General features: G+C 45.2%; 1 protein-coding gene across 1 annotated transcript in view; it reads right to left on the reverse strand.

Annotated features, from left to right (window-relative positions):
• The window catches only part of szt2 (SZT2 subunit of KICSTOR complex), a 101604-nt gene that overhangs the window by 60875 nt on the left and 18896 nt on the right, over positions 1–21833 (reverse strand). The window contains exons 19-44 of the mRNA XM_070831567.1: positions 21661–21829; positions 21439–21556; positions 20743–20856; positions 20441–20644; positions 20151–20248; positions 16312–16450; positions 15905–16216; positions 15518–15725; positions 12139–12266; positions 10709–10967; positions 10324–10495; positions 10110–10202; positions 9683–9761; positions 9110–9400; positions 8737–8872; positions 7815–7931; positions 7655–7724; positions 6729–6914; positions 5045–5290; positions 4547–4787; positions 3239–3313; positions 2500–2638; positions 1828–1963; positions 1605–1725; positions 1307–1459; positions 446–548 (exon numbers count right to left, since the gene is read on the reverse strand). Of these exons, the coding sequence (XP_070687668.1) occupies positions 446–548; positions 1307–1459; positions 1605–1725; positions 1828–1963; positions 2500–2638; positions 3239–3313; positions 4547–4787; positions 5045–5290; positions 6729–6914; positions 7655–7724; positions 7815–7931; positions 8737–8872; positions 9110–9400; positions 9683–9761; positions 10110–10202; positions 10324–10495; positions 10709–10967; positions 12139–12266; positions 15518–15725; positions 15905–16216; positions 16312–16450; positions 20151–20248; positions 20441–20644; positions 20743–20856; positions 21439–21556; positions 21661–21829 (4107 nt within the window). The remainder of the gene's footprint in view (positions 1–445; positions 549–1306; positions 1460–1604; positions 1726–1827; positions 1964–2499; positions 2639–3238; positions 3314–4546; positions 4788–5044; positions 5291–6728; positions 6915–7654; positions 7725–7814; positions 7932–8736; positions 8873–9109; positions 9401–9682; positions 9762–10109; positions 10203–10323; positions 10496–10708; positions 10968–12138; positions 12267–15517; positions 15726–15904; positions 16217–16311; positions 16451–20150; positions 20249–20440; positions 20645–20742; positions 20857–21438; positions 21557–21660; positions 21830–21833) is intronic.

Consider the following 21833-nt stretch of genomic DNA (forward strand, 5'->3'; position numbering starts at 1 on the left):
TTACATCTTTACAGTTAACAGCCTCTCTTTCCTCTTTGCTCTCCTCACTCCCAAGATGGGGCCAGCTGAGACCGGTCTTGCTGAAGTTGTGTGTGTGTGAGCAGAGACTGAGAGGACTCAGACCTGCTCCCTCTAATCCACCATCTGCCTTGTCACAGAATGACAGCAGCTACATTTCCTACTCTACTCTAATCTAATGGTGCATTAAGAGAAAAATCTTCCCCTAAACTCAGTGTGGCTCAGTGAGGGAAAGAGTTCAGAGGTCTGTCACAGTGCTCCAAAAGCCCTTCGTGTAAACGAGGGTCAGTTTGTGTATTGGTGAATTAGGGGCTGAAAATAGTAAGAAAAAAGACAAAACCTTTGAATAACAATGTGTAGGCTAGTAAAGACAAGTTCAAATCCAGCGAAGGAGTGAAAAAGACTGAATAATGATGGGACAGTGTACCTGAGGTAGAAGACTGATTTGGTTGTACGCTCCTGGTAGACAAACATGTTCTTCCTGTTGACTACACAGAAGGAGTTGAGCACAGAGCGCAGGGCCTGGATCGCTGCGACAGGGACACAGACAACAGATTGCCGGCTTTAGCTAAATAAGTACATCATCGTCACTATATTACCAACACAATAAACTGTCAACTGTCATCAATGTGAACATGAAAACAAAAGCTATGTGGGTAAACTGCTTGGACATAATGACGACTGGGCGCTGTGAGAGCTTAGTCAAAGCGCTTTTCCATCACATGCTCATTCACACATCATTCATGCAGGAGGAGAGTATTCATTCACACACTGAAGCTTCTTCAGGAGCATGTTGGGGTTCAGTGTCTTTCCCAAGGACACTTTGACATGTCCCACATAGAGCAAATTGATGGATTGTTGTATTGACGCTCGGCTGGTTGTTACATGTCAGTTAGCAAAATATGTCGTAGAGTTTGTGTTCTTCACTCCCCAGAATCAGAAAATACCTTTCAACGGACAAAATTACGTCTCCGGTCATGTGGTCCACTGCACCACCCGCACTGACTGACTGCTGTGATCCCATCCTACATGCTCTCTAGCTTTCTCTCTTTTCACCACCTTCATTTTGTAGATGTGTTACTTATTCCTTTCTCTCCTTTGAATCTATAACTGTCAGAACAAGATAAGGAATATAGAGTATTTGTGATTCTCCTCCTGTAAACTGAAAAACAAAGAGCAGATTCCTCCCACAAATGCCAGCCATCCTGAGCACTTCAGCAGAGTAGATCACTAACACCGTCTAATAACCAGCACCCTGCACAGATTGGAGCAAAGATTGAGCACTCACCCCTGGACACCCCCATGTTGGGTCCCATCTTGAGGCGTGGGTGAATGTGGATGACCGTGTTCCACACCACATCACAGGCAAAATGTCCAGGGATGAACTGCATGGTGGCTGCCAGGTAGTCTCTGGCCTGGTAGCTTTCCTCTGAGCTGTAATCTGTGAGGTCAGGGTCAAGCACCCAAGTATTTACAGACACAAAGGCAGAGAGCTGACATCAAAGTGTGAACGCAGGAGAAATGAAAGGGTCTAGCTTGTACTGGGTGGCACACAAACAACATAGAAACACGTTCCTCTGACTTACCATCAGAGGTGTTGAGCCTCTGCCTGTACAGAGACTCGTTCTTCCAGATGTCTTCCTCACTCTCAGCCACCAGCAGGGAGTTACACACATGGCTGTCATGGAGGTCCTGAAGCAGCATACGCTACACACACACACACACACAAACGCAGAAAGCAACTTTCATCATGTCTGTTACGTTTTGCTGCTATCTGAGCTGTAGTGTGTTCAGTGCTGCAGAAGCTACCTGATTGACCACTCTGCACATTTCACCGATCTTCCTGACTACCATTTGGTGCAGCTGTAGGTATTCAGGCAGGTCCTGGTCGTCTTCCTTCTTCTCCAGCTCCTCAGCACTGACCTCCTTTCCTTCTGTGAAGCACCTGCAAAAACATGACAGAGCCATAGGCTGCAAATAAGAAGCTGTTGGTTTGTGGACCGCCGTTTAGAGAGAGACTTCATTTATCCCACAGTGGGGAAATTCACTTGTTACAGAGGAGACAGAAAAGGCGCAGAAACAAAGTGTCTAAACATATGTCAATATATGTAAATATGTGATAAGTATATACATGTGTGTCTTGCAAGTATCGCACAGCAGTAAAAAAACATCAGGTTTGGCATTTGGCCATTCTGGTCACCAGCTGTGATCAAACACCTGAGATTCCATTACTTCACTCTGCTGAGACGTTTAATGAAGTTTCACCACTTTGCACAATGTTTCAAACTAAATTACTGATGAGGTTGAGGATGTTTTCTATCATGTCACAGAATGTAGGGCCACTTTCCAGGAGACTTGTTATAGTTCTTTTACTTTTCCCTCCAGTTAGACAAGACAGTGACTGCAGGCTGCTTAGTACATGTGAAACAAAGAGAGCAGGGGTCAGCTGGGCTGTACAGCTTTCCCTCAGGCTCGTCTGACCTGGAATGGGAGAACACCTTCACTCGGTCCTGGTGGATCTGAACAATCAGCCAGAAGTTGGGCATCAGTGGCGGCTGACACTCCTGTTCATCCAGGGTGGGGCTCTCACACTCAGAGTCACTGCTGCCGCCATCATAACCTTCAAGCACACAGAGGCAGGGACACAGTTTGACATTGTTCAAGTGACAGTTTAGTTTTGTATTGTACAGTCTGAGCTGGCTCTCTGAGGGCTGCAGCCATCAGGCTTCATCACTGCCCTACTGAGCTTCATCATTCATGCACACAGTGGACTACAGATGGTTTTCACATAGATATGAACTGCACATTGCTGCGTGATCTGAGGGTTAGATCTACAGGATCATACCTGAGCACTGCCAGGTCAGACATTAGTAATGTTCATAGCTGTGCGTATGATTTTGTGTTGTTGAATATCTGAACCTTTTGCTGAAGAGCTTCAGAAGAGGGGGGCATGTTCTGCATTAGATCTTTCTCTTTAGGTCATGATACTCTTATGATCACATGCTTCATTTTCTGTTTTGCCAGAATCATACAACACATACTCCACTGTCTGATCTTCCACTTGATCATGTCAATCAGCCTACTGTATTTTAGGTGGCTCAACATCTTTCCATGTTTTTGCACAAAGTGCACTGATGAAAGTGTCCACAGGAAGGAGCTGTCATACACAGCCCTCAGTGTTCACAGCTCTCTGGCAGTGACCGTGCTGGCCAACACTTACCCTGCATGTCTGAGTCCAGACTGCCCTGGCTGGACACGACGCTCTGCACTCGACTTGGCCTGAGCTTGCCACAGCCTGAAAGAAGACGATTTGACAGAGATTCAGTGTCAGCGCATCACTAACAAGTCACAGTCAAGATCACACCCCCTCAGAGGCGTTCTCCTGCCTGTCCTGAGGAAACTACACAGCCGCTTGTAAAACCTCAGTGTTACTGTTACCTGTCATGTTAGAGACGAGGACACAATCTAGAGGCAGGTGTGTGATCAACCTCAGCTGAAACCAGTATCTCAATGATACATTTGCCTCGGCAACAATGAATGAATGAATCAGGCCTTAATAAATGCAGCCATGTCATCATAGCAGAGCTGTTGGTAACTGTTACATTTTCTAGTTTTAACAAACGGATCCATGACTAAAACAGGCTCCAACATCTACAGCGACAGGAAAAGTAAGCCACATTAGAACCAGATTTGAATAAACATTTCTGTAGCTTCTGTTATCTCATTGTTCCACCAGGTGGAGGTTTTAGGGCATGAAGGAAAAACACGTGAACTCCACTGGGGCTGCAGCTGTAGCTCAAAGAGCTCAATGAGCCCGTCACACTCATGGCAGACTGCTGAGCGGACTCTGCTCCCACCTCTCCAGCATTACAGTTGTTTTGTCCGTGTGTCAGAGTGAGACTAGACACTCATGATTAAAAACAGTCTGCAAGGTGACTGACACACAGCGAACTCTGATTGCTTGTTCATTTTGGCCACCTGTATGGAGAGTCATAATGTCACTGGTAGTAACCTTTAGGTGAACTGATTACACATCTAATCCTGGGCCTTGGCAGTTAGACATTCATGATAGATTCTGTCAGGTGTCTGCTCTGGTTTGTCTGATAGTAATCAAGCTGGAGAAGAGCTCCAATGTACAAATGCATATCAACATTAAAGGGACTGCTTGATAACTAGTGCACAGTAAGGGTTCCTGAATCTACGGCACGTGTGGCATGATTTACACGTTTCTAATCCATTATAACACAAGTCAAACGAAGCCCAAAGGTACCAAAGGCCACAATGAAATCTTTAAATAGCTTAATTGTTGTTATGAATCTACTACCAGAAGTGGTGTGTTTGACTATGTGATTAGGTCGTACACAATGAATCACTTCAGCAGTATGTAGAAGCTCATGATACAGGTCTAAGCGGTAGTGACACAGACCTGTTTCAGTCAGAGCACACAGTGAGCTGATACTGAGGCTTGGTGGCAGGCTGTTTTCCCACTGTGGTACCTGACCTGATGCAGAGTGTCTGCTGGACTCACTGTGAGAGGCTGAATGTGTGGACTCAGCCAGGCTGACACTGGATGGCGTCTTAGGGGGCGAGGTGGCTTCCGTGCAGCGTTCAGTCTGGAGTTGGGGGGTACTGGGCTGACCTCTGTCCCCCACCATGCTAGCTGAGCTCTGAGGAACGGTGTCAACGGAGGCTCTGATTGGTTCACCGGCTTCAGCAGTTGTGTCCCCTGGAGCATCAGCAGCTACACTGACAGACTTCTTGTCTTCACTCTGCAGCTGGACAGAGTTCAATAAAAAGGAGTGTAATTCAACAAAGGACATGACATGACATGCACACACTGAATACACACACACAGAATCAGGCGGGGATGTGTGAAACTATCCAGTTTCCTTTGAGGAATTCATTGTTTATATGGTAGTACATTTGAACATTTGATCCCAGGAGGTGTCTGCTAGGTTCACCATCAAGAATCACAGGACACCTCACTGAAAACAACACAGAGTGATTACACAAAAGCAGATCTTACGTGTTCTGTTCTGACCTCGCTGTCTGCCTCTGCTGCCTGACCCTCCGCTTCAACTTCCAGCATCACCTCCTCCACCTGTGCTCCAGCACTGCAGGGGCTGGTGTGTTGTGGGGGGTCTGCTGTGCTCTCAGACAGCCTCTTAGAGGCGTGGATCCTCTGAGGGTGCAGTCTGCTCAGGGACATGTAATAGAAGCTGTCCTGTTCTCCATTCAACACATAGCCAGAAAATGCCATTCTGCGGAACTCCTGCAGGATAATAATCATACAGAAACATAGTGAGCTCAGGCCCTGATACACACATATGTTCTACTATACACAAGTATGGAGTTTTCTTATACTGCACCAAGAAAAGAGGAGTCTTTTTTAAGTGGCCAAGCAGGATTAAAGAGGATACACCACAAGGTAAAACACAATTGGTCCTGAAAATAATAAAATTCATGGCATTTAATCCATGTAATGTGCTGCATCAGTATTATATCAGATACAAAAAAAATCCCCTTCTCACTGCACTGTGTCTTCTCAAAGCTCTGGTTCTGCTGCACCAAAAATTGTTCAGGTGTATTGGAAAAAGTTACAAACTTGACAAGTCAGCTCCAATATGCTGGAAACGATATAAGGCACAGAAGTTTGGGAATTCTGTTCTGCAATGAAACAAAACTAGAACTTTTCAGGTCTGTGGATCAGCAGTATGTCTGGAGGAGGAAAAATTAGGCAGACGCTGAAAACAACACCCTGTCTACAGTGAAGCATGGCGGTGGCTCAGTGATGTTCTGGGGCTGCTTTGCTTCTTCTGGCTCTGGAAACCTGCAGCGTTTGGAGGGCAACATGGATTCAATCACGTGTCAGGAAAGCCAGGAGAAAGCACCAGGTCGTCTGTGAGGAAGCTGAAGCTTGGGCGTCACTGGACCTTCAAACAGGACAATGATCCCAAACATACCTCAAAGTCCACCAAGACTTGGCTTCAGAAAAAGTCCTGGAAGATACTAGACTGGCCGTCACAGTCGCCTGACCTCAATCCCATAGAAAATCTCTGGTGGGGTTTGAAGAAGGCTGTTCTTGGGCAGCACACAAGCCCAAGAACACTAGAGAGCTGGAGGCTGTTGTCCATGAGGAATGGGAGAAGATTCCTCAGGAACGCTGTCAGAACCTGGTGTCTGAATATTCATCACGTTTGCAGCAGGTCAGAACAGCAAAAGGTGCTCTACTGAGTACTAAGGATGCTTATGAAGAAGGGGTGAATAATTCTGAGACTGCAGCAGTTATTAAAAGTGGCATTTTGTGTTCAATTTGGAGAAACCACCTGTAATATTAGTTGTGTCAAGCTATTTCAAGTGTTCTTGTTTGAGTTGTTCATTGAACACAACTGAAAGTTTGTACATTTTACCAATACACCCAATCTGCAATGCCCAGGTGCTGGACAGGAGGCACCGGTCGACTGTTGAACCTCAGATTGCACCAATTCCATCAGTACAAAAGCACGTCATACTCAGCACTCACAGCTGGAAACACGCTCTCTAACAGATGTCGAGGTTAAGGTCCACCGGGACCAGGATGTTAATAGTAGGTGTTCGGTCCGGCCATTCATTACAACATGTTCAGCTGAGTTCAGCTTTCTTTGGCTCTATTCATTCAAAACAATACATGCCAGTGTATAAGTGCGTCTGTGTGTGTGTGTGTTGCTTGCCTCTCTGAATTTTTCCAAAGACTGCTCAGGCCCGAAGACAAACTGCAGTGGGACATCTTCACAGTGACAGTGCGGTCGACCGCTGGAGCGTAGAACGTGCTCGGCGACTTTATGCAGTGTGGCCGAGCCGATGACCCGAGAGTGACGCAGAGCAGATACAATCTCATCCTCCAGCAGCCAGCGGATCTGACACACACAGAGCAAAAGCAAGAAATGCTCATCCCTATTTGGGATGTACAATAAGCACAGAAATACATGACGACATCCACATGCGTACAACCCTAAAGCTTCTGAGCAGCTCCTAAAAGCTGTAGCTCTCATAACAAAGATGCATTTCCAGGATCAGTCAACAGAAAACTGGAGCATTTAGGTACTTTTACCAGCAGTGAACATTACATGCTGAACATGTTTGTATTTAGGTCAGTAAGAAAACATGGTCCTAAAGGAGGTGCTAAAGGAAAGCTTGTAGAATGTTCAGAATGTGAGAAGTGGACATGCTCACTAAATGTCATGGTAACCTCATCATTTCATACGTACAGGTGGAAATCAGTCAGCAAATGGCTTCAAGATAGGAAGCTTCCACATTCCCTATTTTGTAATCTGATTAAAAATTACAAGAAAAATGTCCCTCTGTTGTGTTACACCACCTAAATGAGTTAAACCACTGTCCTGTTCAGAGAACGTTCATGTCCCTCTGTGAAGACAACATACTGTATGTGACACTGACATCAGTAAACACATCTGGGGAAATATACACATTAGATCTGATGCCCTTCTGTCTGAACATGTATCTGAGAACTGTGTGAATGACTGTGATATGTGGGTAAAGCTAATAAGTGATGCTCCTCTCTTCTAGATGTTGGATTAATGGTTTGGTGTATTGTGCTGCAGCCTCGATAGCTCACGTGTGGGAGAATAAGACTCACCTCGTCCATTGTGGCCAGAATTGCTAACTTATGAGGAAGTGGGAGTTTGGCTAAAGGATCACCAGAGACCCTGATGGAAGGCAAGACAGATATCAGAAAGACAGACACCTCTGCTGATTGACAGAGTCAGAATCTGTATTGTCCTGTAGAACAAACTCACCCATCAGCACTGCCCCCCCTCAGACTGTCCAACACAGCCATCAGCTCCTCGTCCGAGTGATAGGAGGACGGCTGTCCTGGTGACCGATTCAGGGACACACTGCTCTCTGAGGTGTACCTGCACACAGAGAGGAGCCCTGACGTGCCACACCATGGTTTCATCACCCACACACACAGCATGGAGCCGCATCATCATCATCACATCACATCACAACACAAGACGTTCACTGTGGGTCCAGGGAGGTCACAGCTTCCTGTGCATGTCTTCTGCTTTTCCTAACCTTACTGTGTAGAGGATTTCTCTGTGGAGCCCTGTTCCGTTTCTCATGCACAGCACCCAAATCCAGCCTGTGGTTAATGACTTTCACTATCAACTAATCTGACAAAATTAATCTTTGCATTTTCTCAATCAATCAATTCATCTCTTAAAACACTCACTTGAAACAGTGAAAAAAGTTTCCATTGTAGTTTCTCAGAGCATGTTCATGTTCAGTCTGCTTGTTCTATCTAACCAACAGTCCAAAGATATTCAGTTTCCAACGGCAACCAGAGCAAAGCAGCAAACCTTCACAGTGGGGAAGCTTCTACCACTGAATTATTGGCAATTTCATTGATAAAATGTATCGATTATCAAAATATTTTCCAATCAATTTTTTGATTGTTGTTCACTTGTAATGTGCCAAAAAACGTAGCTGTTAAACATGTTAAAAAATACCAGACAGAGAAAGACTTCAGGTCTGCCTCCAGGTTTAGAGTCATCTTTGATGATGTTTTATGAGAAAAGAAACACATCCAGCATGTGTTCAGGCTCAGTGGTACTCCACAAAGAAACTTTAATACCGCTGTGTGATCAGCAAGCTTAAAAAAATCTGAAATCAAACACAAAATGCCCAAAAACCCTTCTAGGTCATGCTTTGACTCACCTGTTGTGATGGAAATCCGCCATGACTTCGATCTCCAGAGGTAGCGTCAGGACAAAAATATCTAATGTGACTGAGAGCTCATTCAAATCCACACACTGTAAGGCTTCAGCATTCTCCAGGCAGGAAATAATCTCACCTGCCATCAAAAAACTGAAGTAAGCACTGCAGCAGAAGCAAAGGTTCACCAATCACTTTTATAGAGGGGGGATGGAAACACAGCAGCTGTTTAAATGAAAGAATGAAGGCTGACACTTCTTGAAACATCTTTAGAATATGGGAAAGCCTTCTTTAATATGGGAGGAACCTGACCTGTCACGTGTTAACTTTGTGTCCCCATTCTGGGAAGGGAGGATGTGATCAAGGCTGCACTCACCAAGGCAGGTTGGCAGAGTCCGTATGGGCGTGGAGCCGTGGCAGCTCCTCATATTGACAGAGCAGGTGACATGAACAAACAGCGGGGGCATGTCCAGCTGAGGTGCCTCGGGCTCCAGCAGGGAGTCTCCCTCCAGGATGCTGAAGGAGTCCTGGTCCTGGTTGACAGTGTTGGAGTCTGACAGGGACTGGTCTTCACCCTCTCCGTGGAAGCCGGTGCCTGGATGCCTCTCATACTCCACCACCAGATCTGTGTCGCTCTCCGTCATGATGCAGCAGCCCGACATGTTTTCTACAAGAGAAGCCCAAGTTGATTCCTCTTGGCTGAGGAGTATTTCACACAGCATTATCAGCAGCATGGCCAGAAAACCATTCTAACCCTCGTCTTTTGCCAAGCTGACCTTACTTCCTCCTTCTGGTGTGATGAAGTCTCAGCTAACATAAAATGAGATCTTTTCTCTGTACTGAACGTGAATGTCTTGTCAGCTTAAACAATATAATGGACCCTAGCTACTATGAAATAGTTCAAAAGTACAGAAATAATTTAAGCGTGACATTGTGGAACACGTCTCACCGTCCTCAGTAGCTGGCTCAGCCTCTGACACCAGCTCCTCACTGGCTCTCCTCCCAGTGTCACCGTCCTCTGAGTCCTCCTGAGGAGACAGGCCACAGAGCAAAGCTTCATCCAGGCTCACCAACAGCAGCAGTCATGTGGGGATAATAGATGGTTTCTCTTTCTAAGCCAGCATTCATTTTAATTGAATGATGTCAGAGGCTGACTTGTGCATGTGATAACCGTTCATCTTTTAGTGTTTCTTTAGACAAGAACCAGCGAAGTGCAATCTAAGGCAGCCAGTGTGACTCTAGAGCCTCTTCCTTCTTCTCAATATAATGCCTGATACACATGTTTACCGTGAACGAGTTCTGAAAGCAAAGCAAAGTCAGTCTGGCTGAAACACAAGATAACAGCAGGAGATGAAAACCAAACTTAGTTCACTCACGTCTCTCTTGGATGACGGCGGGCAGTAGAAGTAGTAGTGTGGATTGGAGGGCACAGCTTTGAAATACTGAGACAGGATCTCCATGAATTTATCCTGTCAAGTGATTATATGTTTCAGCTTGAATTAAATCAGTTTCACCTTGTTAGCTTAAGAGTCTGTGTTGACATGGGATTCTAGGCATGAACTTGTTGGGCCAGAAGAAGTGAAACATTACCTGGATTATTTTGTGCAGAGCTGGATACACTTCACACTTGGGCTGAGTCTGCAGCAGTGTCAGAGGGAACTCTGGGATCTTGGCAGTCTTGGGCTCCTCCATGACCAGTGGAAATGTAGGAGCGGAGGACTTCCCTCTAGACTCAGCTTCACTGGCATCCTCCATTTCAATACTGTTGCCAGAAATATCACAACCTCACAACCGGCTCACAACTCAAACTGGCTGAATTCAAAGCATTGATTGATTGAATTTAAGAACTCCTTACATTAGCAATCAGTTTATCACAAACAGACAGCAAATGTACATCACGCAGACACTTGCGGACCCTCGCAATTATGTAGACAGATGTACAAGTTGCTTATGCTTCATATAGATCTGTACACACCTGGACGAGGAGGCCACAGCAGCCCTGTGATTTGGTCGATCCGCCTCAACCTCACCAATGATAAAGGTGGCAGGACTCCTTGAAGGTTTTGAATTTGCTCCAGCCTCACCACGCTCCCTGAAGACCCTGATGTGCCCACAGAGGGTCTGCAGGAAAGAGGTGATGTCGATCTCCTGCAGGGATTCTTCACAGTAGTCCATGGCCATCAGGACATCCTGGGAGCTGATTTTGTAGGACTGCTGCAGGCTGCGGTACACACCTGAGGACCACAGCGCTCTGTCACACACACTTTACTTCTTTGTTTTTTGTTTTTTTTTTAAAGAATAGCTTTGCTTTAACTGTCCAATCCTCCCATTTTTAAGCATGGATGTTTTCCAGTCAAGGTTTCAACCAGACCACAGCACATTGGTTGATATTATTAGATCTCAAACAAGTATAGCCAAGGCTGATGGGAAGGTCATCATTGCCAGGTCATAAACAAAAGTCCATCCATCCATTATCCTTCACTTTCAATGAGAAGGAGCAGCGGCTCTACTCCGAGCTCCTCAACCTGTCTCTAAGGCTGAGCCCAGACACCCTACGGAGCGGAGGAAACTCATTTCGGCCACTTGTATCCGCAATCTCGTTCTTTCAGTTATCGCCCAGAGCTCATGACCATAGGTGAGGGTTGGAACATAGATCGACTGGTAAATCAAGAGCTTTGCCTTCCAGCTCAGCTCCCTCTTCACCACAACAGACCTGACATTACTGCTGACACTGCACCAATCTGTTTGTCTATCTACAAGACCCCGAGATACTTAAACTCCCCCACTTCCCAACCGCTTCACACTCAGCGCATGCTGAAGGTCTGAGGAAGCCAACAGAACCACATCATCTGCAAAAAGCAGAGATGCAATTCTGAGGTCTCCAAAGCGGACGCTTTCCTCACCTCAGCTGACCATGAATATCACAAACAGGATCGGTGACAAGAGGCAGTCCAACACTGAGAACGTGCTTGGCATTGTGCAGTGAATAAACAAAAGTGCTGGAAATAAAATTCTATTCATTACAATTCATCCTCTTAGGACCAAGACTGTGTGAACCAAAACCCAATCTATAGTTGGATAGTTGTTCAGATATTTTAATAAAGATATATGAAGTCAACATCATGCTGGAGCTAGAAGAAAAGTCCAGGAATGTTTGTATTAAATTTAACGGCAACCAATCTCATGGGTATCCAGATATTTCAGTCTGGATCAAAGTACGCCACGTTTTCAGTAGGAACCACGGAGCTACGAGCTGAGAGCCAGACAGAGAAGAGAAGTCAGGAGATACTGAGAGATGGACCAACACGTTGATGATGGTGACTGATAGAGTTTGAATTTTCTCTTTGTAACTGCTCTTGGACAAACATAATTTCTTCTGAGTGGTTGTTGGTGGAGGGGGTTCACCTTTGACGTAGCTCTGGTGGTAATGCTCTTGCAGCAGGCTGCAGTAGTTGGCCAGCTCCTTGTGTTTGTGAGGCTGAGCCTGGAGGTCAGTCCAAGGGGACGAACTGCTGCGGTCCTGAGACAGCGACCTGCCAGAAGATGACAGCACAACAAAGTCAATGACTCAAGAGATACACATGCTCAGAAAGCCTCCTGAAAGATCTGCTGAGCCCAGGAGGACTGTAACTTCACTTCACACTGTCTAATACATTTCTGTTCAATCATTTCCTTAATTTCCTTAACATGATGAGAAATATAATGCCACTTAAAAAATACACACAATTGCATTCCATGTAATTTTGTGTAAGTGCTTAGATAGCTTTGGACCAGATCTCCACTTCAGTAAACAAAGTCAAAGAAGCCAACAAGCCTGTGAGGGACAGCTGAACCTCCACAGCATGCCTTAGAAGCATCATATGAAAAGAATTATTCATCAGGACAACAGGAAGGGAGAGATTTGAAATGGGTGAAAAAAGACCTTGATGGCCAAAGATGGTGCATTTGCAGCCAAGTGTTGTGAGGTGTCAAAGGTCAGTGAGGACAAACTGCTGCAGCACACACACATTCAGCTGCAAAGCTGCAGCGGGCACAGCGCTCCGCTCGACACTTGCAATACTTTCACAACAAGCCTCCTTAACCCAAACAGAAACATGTACAGATGTATGGAGTGTGCTACCAGATCAAATGTAGTCTTACAGCACACCTTAGAACACTAAAATCATTTAATATGAATTTGCATTTAAATGTAAAACTCAAAGTAAACTAAGAATATTTTTTAAAATCCTTACATTTGCCAAATCGTAAGTGCTCAGTTTCATACTCAGTTTGCTCAGTATTTAAAAGATTAATTCATATGAATTAAAATTTCTTAATGACATTGCAAAATTCATTTTAAATGAGATTTTATTATTCCATCTACTATGTGCCTGTGTTGTCTACTGACCACATTTCATTTGTCTCCTTTTTTTAACATTACGACTTGACCTCATGGTGACTTTGATTTAAGAAGGTTTTCTTTAAAAGACAACAAGTCCAATTTATGAGCCTTCTTGATATTGATCAAATTACACAATATTAAAGTCTAAAATCCCTCTGGTGGCTCACTCCAGACTCCACACGGCTGATCTGCCAGAGAGCCGAGCAGATGTGTCCAGAGAGGACAGGGATGCTGTGATGCGATGCTGCTGCAGGTGTGACAGAATGCATTATGTAATATAATTCATCATTCTGAGCGACTTCTGTGTGACCAATACTACACAATCATCATGTAGTGTTATGAGATTTAACAGGCAGAAAAAGATAAAGGCCCCACACAAACAAATAGCCCTCCTCACTATCAGCCAGCACAAAGCAAAGCACAAACACAGCCATCCTTCCATCAAAATGTTCCTTCATGTTTAGCATTGCTTCTTCTTTGGTGTGACATAGAAAAGCTCTTTCTTATTTCCTGACCTCCTGGTGATGATGACTAATTGTTGCAGCAGCGTCAGGAAAACGTTTTGGAGGGAAACTATGTGTAAACTCGTGACTGTTGCATGTTGCACAGAAGCCTGAGGAGGAGGCCCAGACAAGCCGGGAAGGGAAGGCGGCTTTGGAGCCTACAGTAGTAGAGAAGCAACCTTTTCCCACCATACACAAACAAACACCTGAGAGGCATCCAATGAAAGCTGGGCAGCACCTCAGAGAGGGGAGGAGAGCAGACAAACAGAACCAAACAGTTCTACCTGAACTTCATCTGCTGATTTATCTCCCAGGGTTCAGCATCTTGAGCTCTATTCTCACACATGAAGACAATCAAAGACACACATGTTAACTGCAGCTTACTTCTGACAACATTCATGGGAACGTGATGTCATACATTTCGTGGATAACCCATGTTTATTACAGCTTGGCCCTTCTTCGTCTAACTTTGTCTGCTATCAGTTTTGACAAAACTGGACTTACCAAAGTAACAGAAGTAACAGATGATATGTGGCAGCTTGGCCCAGTCTGACAGGCTGTAAACCTACAGTCTGAATGAAACTCATGTGGTTCAACCATCAATACAAAACATGTTCTGATGGATTAGGGAGCATCTGGATCTTGATGTCAAGATGTCAAAAGCATAAATCTGTGGATACAAAAACTGAAGGAGAGACATCATCTACGACTCCCAAGATGCATTTGGTACTAAACCACAGTACTTTCAATTCTGCTCCATGGACAATGGATGCTCATGTTGTTCTGAGCAGAGCAACTGGCTGGCATCACCAGCAGTTCAGTGTGAAAGAGACGGAGCTGAAGGTCCATTCAGATCATCCATTTTGAGATATCACTGAGACTGGCTGAGACCCACGTTGAGACAAATACCCAACCGCCGAGAAGGACGAATAGCGCTTGGTATCATCGGCAGAGAAACGCCAAGAGAAACCAAGTGAGTGGATAATCAGACCAAAGGAGATGGTGTAGAGAAGGGACCAAGCACAGATCCATGCCATACAAATGGAGAGAGGATAAAAAGGGATGCTTGGACTTCAGCTCACAACTCCATCACCACTGGTTGAATTGGTCCATTATGGATGTTGTAAGTCAATAAGCACATAGGCAAATTATCTACATTACCCAATCCTAGCATGCACACATATTAAGTGAAGACTATCAGCTAGTGCAGGCGGTCTGCCACTACACTGACATGCCATGCTCCTCTCACTGCAATACATATCCTACACAACCATTTAATCATGGTGGTGAAGTACAGCAGTCAGTGCTATGGATCATTCTTTCGGTGCTAATCTGCTGCCACAGCACTCTCCCGAAGTTATGCTGTCTCTAGCTGCAACTACTGCTGCCATTCAAACAGCATTTCTACTGATCCACATCCACTTCAACATTAACCTGTACACTCAAAGTCCGTCTCCCCCAGTGGGAAGATGTTTGACATTAAATATAATGCTGCAAATATTCTTCATTCACTTACTATCTACTCTACATGGGTTGGCTACTTGTTAGTGACATCATTGTAGTCCCAGATCTCATAAATGACCTTGGCAAGTACAATATCATTATTAGTGAATTTTGGCAAAAACCCAAAAAACAAGACCCAAGTTGTAATAAATCAAAAGAAAGTCTTTTAAGAATTTTCCCATGTTGTCAACACAAGAAGTCAGTTAATAAAAACTGCAAAGATTTAGTCACTGTCTCACTTTTTGCTGATTAGCTGATAGCCAGATCAAAATCTAAAATCCATTATCTGGATCACCGTTGTCTTTCCTGAAAGGTTTTTCACGTGTATAACACCACTCTCTCCCTTTCACTGTTTGGATCCTGCCTTTGACTGCATTCCTGCAGGTGAGCACAGTACCTGAAGAAGATGTCCCTAGGTTGGCGGCTGGAGTGGGGATGTACAAGCTGCTCCTTCAGGTGCTCCAAGGAGCAGTTGTAGACATAGACTGGACATCTTAATTGGCTGCTCTCACTGGTACTCTGCTGAGAAAGCTGCCTACTAAAGCTGATGTGGAAATCAGCTGTCTGAGGTTCAGTGAACTGGACTCCCTCTTTTTCTCCCAGGTCTGGAAAAGTTAGAAAAGCTGTTATTTTCCCTAAATGGTTCAGCCATACGTGTTATGTGAAGTACATGTGTGTAATGTGGTTACAGTTAAGTGTGTGGTGTTGTTTAACTTTGACCCCTCACCCATTTTTGACTAATATACACTAATCTGTTGACTCTGGACAAGAGCATCAGACTGACCTGAACCTGGTGTCCCGGTTTCTGTCTCAGACACTCTGCTGTCCCAGCTGTCCTGCTGGTCAGCGGGTCCCGTCTGGCTCTCGGACCGTGGTGAGAGCACAGGGGACCTGGCAGTGAAGTGTCCACTGCTGGAGCTCCTCCGCAGTTTGCTTGGCAGACTGAGGCCAGATTCAGACCGCTCCAGGCCACCGGTGGAGCCAGACAGGGAGTCAGCCTGAGATTTGTTGCTGGGAGTGAGAGTGTCTTCCTCCTGTGCGCTGATGTTACTCTGAGGCTCTGTCTCCATCCCCGACGCCATCAACATCAGAACATCTGCACAATAAACATCCACATCTCACGCTTCTGCATTATGAGAATGTGGTTGACAACATAAAGGCCACATTACAGTAAACAAATTCAAGGTGTACCCGTGAAGGAAGAAGGGAGGAAGGTGAGGAGGATCTGCTGAGAGCTGATGTATTTGGCATAGCACCTCCACTGTGGCACAGAGCAGCTCCTCTCCCCCAGCAAGGGCTCTTCATCGACAAGGTCTGCATTACTGAAGCTCTGCCACGGACATAGAGGAAATGTTTACCACTGTGCTTGTAAGGAATCATTAACAGAGATGTACATTTACATGATGCTTCCCTTGATCCCAACCTGTTTCCTGTGTGATGCCAACTGTAGACTTCATCCATATTTACCTGTTGCCTTGATAAATTCAGTGTAATATACTTTTCCATAGCTCAAAGTGCATTATACCCTTCTTTCCTGGTAGGCTCCTAATGTGAACTAGAAACACTGCCTCTGCCAACCCCTCAAGTTATAGTTTACACCCATGTCCATCCAGGCTCAGATAATATATGTAGTGAAGACTTTGAAAGAATTGTTCTAGGATCCAAGGATAGAGAAGGTTGTTATCTGCAAAGACTGAGAAGCCACTTGAGGCAAATGTTTGATTTGCAATGTATGGATGTAGACGTAAAACTCATTTGATGTTCTTGTTCTGCTGCATGTCTGTTTGCGTGTAAGTTCATTAAGAGAAACAAAAAAATAGTCAAATTCCTTGTGTGTGTTCACATGTTTGCCAATTACGCTGATTGAAGCATCGTCTCCTATCAGGGCTACATCTCTGCAGCAACATCCATATTTGTGATTGGACACAAAGAAGCTACAAACTATACAGTGAATGCGTCACACACGCCAGCAAGAAGTATGGTGACAATCTCCTTTCTGTTCCTGAGTGATGGTGATGAATAACTGCCAGAAAGGTCTTCTATTCAAAACCAAATGATGTCACAGTGAAGTTGACCATTGGCCTTTTGGATAGAAAATGTCATCATTAGATTTTTTTTGGACATTTGTGTAAAATGTCATACCGTATTTTCCGCACTATAAGGCGCACCGGATTATAAAGCACACCTTCAATGAATGGCCTATTTTAGAACTGTTTTCATATATAGGGCGCACTGGATTATAAGGCGCATAGAATAGAAGATACTGCAGTCAAACGTTTGACTGGGGTTGCGTTGTGCATCCACTAGATGGAGCTGTGCTAAAAGGAATGTCAACAAAACAGTCAGATAAAGTCAAACTTTATTAAGCGTTCTGACAACTCCGTTCACTCCCATGGTAACGTTGTTCAAATGTTAATGTGCATATTAAACAATATCTCCCAGTCTTGCTCACTCTTCTCCCAAACGTGGAGGGGAACTTTTCCCTGGTTCAGTAAACACGTAGTAAAAGAAACAGTCTGATACCACTAAATCAAACGTTAGTGCATAACTCAACATTGTTCAGTTACGTATAACACGTAAAGCTCACTTTTTCAGTTCAATCCTCGTCCACGAATCCCTCGAATTCTTCTTCTTCAGTGTCCGAATTAAACAGTTGGGCGAGTACGGCATCCAACCTGCCCGGCTCCCTCTCGTCATTATCCAAGTCAGTGTCGCTGCTGTTGCCTGGCAGTTCAGAGATTATTCCTGCCTTCGTGAAAGCTCGGACCACAGTTGAGACTGATATATCAGCCCAGGCATCCACGATCCATTGGCAGATAGTGGCGTAACTCGCCCGGCGCTGTCTCCCCGTCTTGGTGAACGTGTGTTCGCCTTCTGTCATCCACTGCTCCCACGCAGTCCGCAGTCTAGCTTTGAACGCCCTGTTGACACCAATATCTAGCGGCTGGAGTTCTTTAGTTAATCCACCCGGAATGACGGCAAGCTCCGAATTAGTTCGCTTCACTTGTTTTTTGACAGCATCGGTGATATGGGCGCGCATGGAGTCGTAGACCAATAGGGACGGAGCTGTGTGGAAAAAGCCATCCGGTCTCCTAACGTAAATTTCTCTCAGCCACTCACTCATCTTTTCCTCATTCATCCATCCCTTCGGGTTAGCTTTGATGACGACGCCGGCTGGAAAGTTTTCTTTTGGCAAGGTCTTCCTCTTGAAAATAACCATGGGTGGAAGTTTCTGGCCATTAGCCTGGCAGGCGAGAACTACAGTGAAGGATGACTTCTCATTCCCTGTGGTGCGTACAGACACCGTACTGGTCCCCGTTTTTTCCACAGTGCGGTTCACGGGAATATCAAAGGTGAGTGGAACCTCGTCCATGTTGGTGATGTGCTCTGGCCGGATCTTCTTTTCAGTGATCTTCTTTTTGCAGTATGCGCGGAAAGTGACCAGCTTTTCTTGGTAATCTTTTGGCAGTTGCTGCGAGACAGTAGTTCGTGTGCGGATGGAGAGATTACGTCTTTTCATGAAACGAAAGCACCAAGAAGGACCGCCTCGAAATTCATCGATGTTCATGTCCCGTGCTAGCGCTGTTGCCTTCATTCGAATAGTGACTGTAGAGACGCTTCTACTTGCTGCTCTCTGTTCAACAACCCACTGTTCGAGTTTGTCCTCTAGCTATGGCCATCTCGCTTTGTTCCCTCGGAAACTCTGTGTAGTTTTCTTAACTTGGCGCAGGTCATCTTCTTGCTTCCTCCACTTCCGTACCATTGATTCATTAATGTTGAATTCTCTCGCTGCTGCTCTGTTCCCATATTCTACTGCGTGACCGATAGCCTTGAGCTTGAACTCTGCGTCGTAAGCGTGTCTCTTGGAAGGTGCCATTTTGGGGCCGTGTACAACCAGTATGGATCAACCAATTAACCAATTGGTCCATATATAAGGCGCTCCGGATTACAAGGCGCACTGTCGTTTTTTGAGAAAATTAAAGGCTTTTAAGTGCGCCTTATAGTGCGGAAAATACGGTAATTGGCATAAATAGGTGCTAATTCACCCCTGGACCCAGCTTTACAGCCACCATTGGCCAGGGAGGGGCACATGACCCTACAACCTCAGACCACAAAACCAGATAACCCCCACTAAACTTGACCCTCTGAGGGTCATCTGAGCTAAGCTCAGTGCTCTCTTTCTGCTCGGCTCTTTCTGCCTGCTCATCTGGAGGAGATCTCTCCTGCCAGAGGTCTCTCACATTCCTGAGGGCCTCTGCCTCAGTGTAGCCTGTACCAGAGCAGACCACCTTTTTCATGGCAGCGACACAAAGTCCTGCCTGAACCAAGCTTATCAGTGCCAGCAGGTATGACCCAAAGTCTACCAGCTGATCACCAGAGCAACAGGAGCACACCAGCAAGTTAGCACTGAGCTGTTAACTATCAAGGAACAAAGGAGCGACTAGATTCCTCCAGCCTGCAACCAGGACAGCAAGGACAAAGAAGCACACCCTTCTTCCAGCCTGGTTCATCAACAGGCTGAGAAAGCAGCAGACTGAAGGACCTTCTTCTTCCCTTCTGAGGACTGGTAACAAACTCTAACTGGGCATATATAGCATAGCATTACTGTATACATCACACCAGGGGATCTGGTGGCCATTTTGTAGGGAGTCATCATTTGGGTTCTCCCACCTTTTATTGTCCTCATGTTGCATCCCTTTGCTTAGTCACATGTACACACCCCCTCACACACACACTCTCCCATTTGTTTGTTAGCTAATCACAGTTCATTTGTTCATCATTGGGGCCGCCGTGAGAGGCAAGGTACCAAATCCCTACAATACCCAGGAGGCAATCAGAATCAAGCATTCATCCAGACCATAGTATAAGCTCAGGTAATGTGTTCATTCTAACACGGTCATGTGGATGGTATATGGAAAACCCACCACGACTCTTGATATTTCATTCAATCTCCCTTTAGTCTGTTAATGGCAGCTGTATGAGTCTAATATTAAAAATGTATAAGTAGATTTTGTTATGGACAGGATTACCTGTAAAGTGCTGGTGGATCCCATCACCTCTTTGCTGCTGCCAGTGGTGTGGAATGATGTCATCGTGTCCTGCCTGTCTGGAGGCTTCACACACTCCTCTGAAAGAACAGAAAAAACAAAACAAAAGAGGCAGAAATTATGATAAATGAGAAGAGACGGTGAGTTACCAGGAAGCTCCTCCTGTATCTGATAAACAGCACAAAGTACACTGGAGTTCTGTTAAGGTGGAAGTGAACCTTTCAGAAAGTCACATGGTAGCTACAAGGTGGCATGCAGAGTCATGTACTGACCTTTAATGACAGGTAAGGCGAATGGAGCAACGTGGCCATCTCGCTCTCGCTCTAAGATGTGGTGCATGAAGGTGACATGGTCGCTGTCAGCTAATGGAATCTCTCTGTCACTGAGCTCGTGCTCCAGGCTGCCGTGGAAGAGGCTGAGCAGGAGCTCGTTGGGCAGACAGGGGGAGCTGCGAACCTGCTCCTCATTCTCCACTGCTGCACACAAAAAAACAACAACACCCATGACAATAAGGAACACTTAGGGTTTCCACTGGATCTAAATTGTCCTCATTGCTGAAGTGTGACTACAATACCTGTACTGAATGTGAGGAAGAACAGCTCGACCTGCTGGCATTTTGGGAGCAGATGAATGAGGTCAAACTGGAAAGGAATCATGTGAATGCTGTCCTCAGAGGCCATGGCTTCTTCTGCACGATAACACAGAGGAAACCCAACCATCAGTGTACAAAGACGGCCTTTTACACAGAGCATTACACACAATGCGCAATTTTGATAGAGCCAGCAGCTGGAGGGGATAGGTATGACTACAAATACATTCCACTGGCACATTAAGCTACCTCTAATAAAGCTCAATGATTCCTGCACAGAGGCTTTACATTAAAAATTAAAACATTAAAAGACTAATCCAAATAACATCTGAACCCATCCCTCCTACTATTAACTTTTCCATTGTATCCTTGACTTATTTAGCAAACAAATGCTAGCTGCTCAAACCCCATAATGCTGGTGGTTTAAACATTAGTAGAAGCGTTTAGAGTGAATCAGTGAACAGTGTTTCTGCTACAGAGGAGAAACTCGGAGCAGCAGCACGTGCTGTGACAGATTCCTCCGCATTTTTAGAAGTGACCAGATGTGACTTGTGGTGGCCATGCCCCCGGTTACGTTTGAGACTTAATTTTTTGAAAACTGGTTTTACTCTATGGTATTTATTGTATTAAAATGGTGTCATATTCACCCCATTTAATGTAATGTTTTCTTAGTCTTATTACCTCTCACATCCTTGAGTCCAGCTGGCAGTGAGCAGACCTGGTCCTTATTCTGACACAGTTGGCTCAAATACTCAAAGGTCATCATGGTTGACATACAGGCCAGATCCCTTGGGAAGATCTGTAACACAGCAGATCCCCATTAAACACAACCTTAGGCTTCTTAAATACAAATAACCTTTCATACAGACTCTATTTCAAAATGAATGGCAGTGGAATACGCACTGCAAGAGGGATCTCCTGATACTTGAGGCCTTGGAAGTGGCGATGCTGGTCCATGCAGTTCATCACGGTGCCGCTCTGTGGTTCTACCCAGCACTCTGTCACCAGGTTCAGCTCTGTGTCCACGTCTACAGCCTCCACTTCAGTGTCATTGTCATCATCAGTGGAGAAGCTAG

Source organism: Pempheris klunzingeri, chromosome 6 (assembly GCF_042242105.1).
Source record: "Pempheris klunzingeri isolate RE-2024b chromosome 6, fPemKlu1.hap1, whole genome shotgun sequence".
NCBI classification, from domain to species: domain Eukaryota; kingdom Metazoa; phylum Chordata; class Actinopteri; order Acropomatiformes; family Pempheridae; genus Pempheris; species Pempheris klunzingeri.